This window comes from Haplochromis burtoni, unplaced genomic scaffold (assembly GCF_018398535.1).
Source record: "Haplochromis burtoni strain Fernald_Lab_line unplaced genomic scaffold, NCSU_Asbu1 Contig_2513, whole genome shotgun sequence".
Taxonomy (NCBI): Eukaryota; Metazoa; Chordata; class Actinopteri; order Cichliformes; family Cichlidae; genus Haplochromis; species Haplochromis burtoni.
The window spans coordinates 4,575-6,840 of NW_024584874.1; the positions used below are offsets into that span (position 1 = coordinate 4,575).

Consider the following 2,266-nt stretch of genomic DNA (forward strand, 5'->3'; position numbering starts at 1 on the left):
AGTGCTGGACCTGAATTACAACAACCTCCAGGATTCAGGAGTGAAACTTCTGTCAGCTGCACTGACAAATCCAAGTTGTATGCTGCAAACTCTGAGGTCAGATCAAATAATGTTTTATTTTTCATCAAATTATATAATTTGCTGTTTTATAAAAAGCACAGCAAATAATGGTCACCATCAGCAATCCGTTGGTGTCGTTTACTATTTTTCACAAGTTCTAAATACTAAATTAACACATTTCTGATGTGTTTAAAATAAGCAGTAATAATTAAAGCCTGTCCTGAAATAATAGTAAATGTTATCAAATCTAATAAGTCGTCATTGCACCACCAATACACTTTAATTTCAGTGTTTTTGTTTCTGTGTTCATTTTTCAGACTGAGTGTTTGTAACCTCTCAGAGAGAAGCTGTGAAGCTCTGTCCTTAGTCCTCAGCTCCCAGTCGTCTAGTTTGAGAAAGCTGGATGCAAGCAACAACAACCTGCAGGATTCAGGAGTGAAGCTTCTTTCTGTTGGACTGCAGAGTCCACATTGTACACTGGAAACTTTGAGGTCAAATTAAGGACCGTTTATTTTTTATCAAATGAAATTATTTACAGTAAAAAAGAATCATAGCTACTAATTATCAGTTTCATCATTGTATTATAAAATTCCCAACTCTTCAGTACTCTATCAATTCACTTTAAACCCGTTTTTTGGTCTTTTGCTCTTTATTTCTAGACTGATTGGCTGTAACCTCACAAAGAAAAGCTGTGAAAGTCTGTCTTCAATTCTTAGCTCCCGGCCCTGCAGTCTAAGAGTGCTGGATCTGAGTTATAACAACCTGCATGACTCAGGAGTGAAGATTCTGTCTGCTGGAGTGAGAAGTCCATACTGTAAACTAGAAAATCTCAGGTCAGGATTAAATCGCTTCTACTCAGTATCATTTAACATGTGTATGACATTACTGAATGAGTTACTAATGCTTATAGAATTGTGAGATATTTTAGTTTCCCTTGGTTAGAGTTTAATAAGACTCTGAACTGTCTGTAAAGCTTTACCAAGACAAGTAAAAACAGAAGTGTGCTCCAGCAGATGTGATATGGTTTTGGTGCAAGCTGCCACGTGACAGGACATTGTATGAGCATTATGGATCCTTTAGTTTTAGTCTTCATCTTTCACATCCTTCCCTCCTGTGAAGTGTTCAAAGATAGATTGTTTTGTGTGTCTGCAGTCTGTCAGGCTGCCTGATCACAGAAGAAGGCTGTACTTCTCTGGCCACAGCTCTGCGATCCAACCCCTCCTATCTGAGAGAGCTGGACCTGAGCTACAATCATCCAGGACACTCGGGAATGAAGCTGTTGTCAGCTGGACTGAAGGATCCACGCTTGAGACTGGACATTCTTAGGTATGGAGAGAATGTCTGATAGAGGTGGAAGAGCTGGAAACATTTCCTGTGTCCTTCACTCTTTGTTTGTTTTTATATGGATGTGACATGAATAATAACACTAAAGAAATATTTTCAGGAACAGAAACACTAATCTATCTGAATGATTAAGATATTAATGTAAGGGAGTTTACAAGGAGACATTTTTCACAGGATAACTGTCTTTTGCTCTTCACATATTCACAATTTGCATCGACATCTGCATGTTTAATAGTTCAGTCATTTTAAAGAAAAATGATCTTCTGTTCGACCTGATTCAAATTAGATTAATTAATTAATTAGATTAATCTCTCTACAGAAACATGCCTCTGACAAGATCAGCCTAACTTCATAAAAAGACTGGAAGCAGGGCAATTTGTTTACCTAGCTTGACCAAAAGTTGAAAAATTAATCATTTGTAAATTGTTAATAAAGCTAACTCTAGTAGAACCTAACAAGAACAGCATAATGCTAAGTGTTATTATAAATTTAATTAACATAAGGAAGACAGGATAAAGACATGCTGTGGAAGAGAGACAGAGATAAATAAAAGTTTTTATTCAATGCAGAGAGGTCTATTAACATATAGTGAGTGAGAAAGGTGACTGGAAAGGAAAAACTCGATGCATCATGGGAATCCCCCGGCAGCCCACAGAAGAGGGACCTGATAACTGAAGGCTCTCCCTCCCATTCTACTTTTAACAACAAGTAAGAACAAGTAGGCCTGCAGTGCGAGAGTGAAGTGCTCTAATAGGGTGATATTAGAGGGGGGGCGCAGAGCCATTGCAAGGGGGCACGAAAAAGGGGGAGAAAAAAACAAAACGCTTGGACACTGTTAGCACGGGGCGGCCACAGAAACGCA

At 38.3% G+C, this 2,266-nt stretch overlaps 1 protein-coding gene across 1 annotated transcript in view; it reads left to right on the top strand.

The window, feature by feature from the left end:
• Positions 1–1,871, top strand: part of LOC102310043 (NACHT, LRR and PYD domains-containing protein 12-like) — a gene marked incomplete at its 5' end in the record, with an annotated part of 6,441 nt that extends 4,570 nt beyond the window's left edge. Inside the window, 4 exons of the mRNA XM_014331433.2 lie at positions 3–96; positions 378–551; positions 720–893; positions 1,213–1,871. Of these exons, the coding sequence (XP_014186919.2) occupies positions 3–96; positions 378–551; positions 720–893; positions 1,213–1,405 (635 nt within the window). The remainder of the gene's footprint in view (positions 1–2; positions 97–377; positions 552–719; positions 894–1,212) is intronic.
• Between the last annotated feature and the right edge of the window lie 395 nt (positions 1,872–2,266).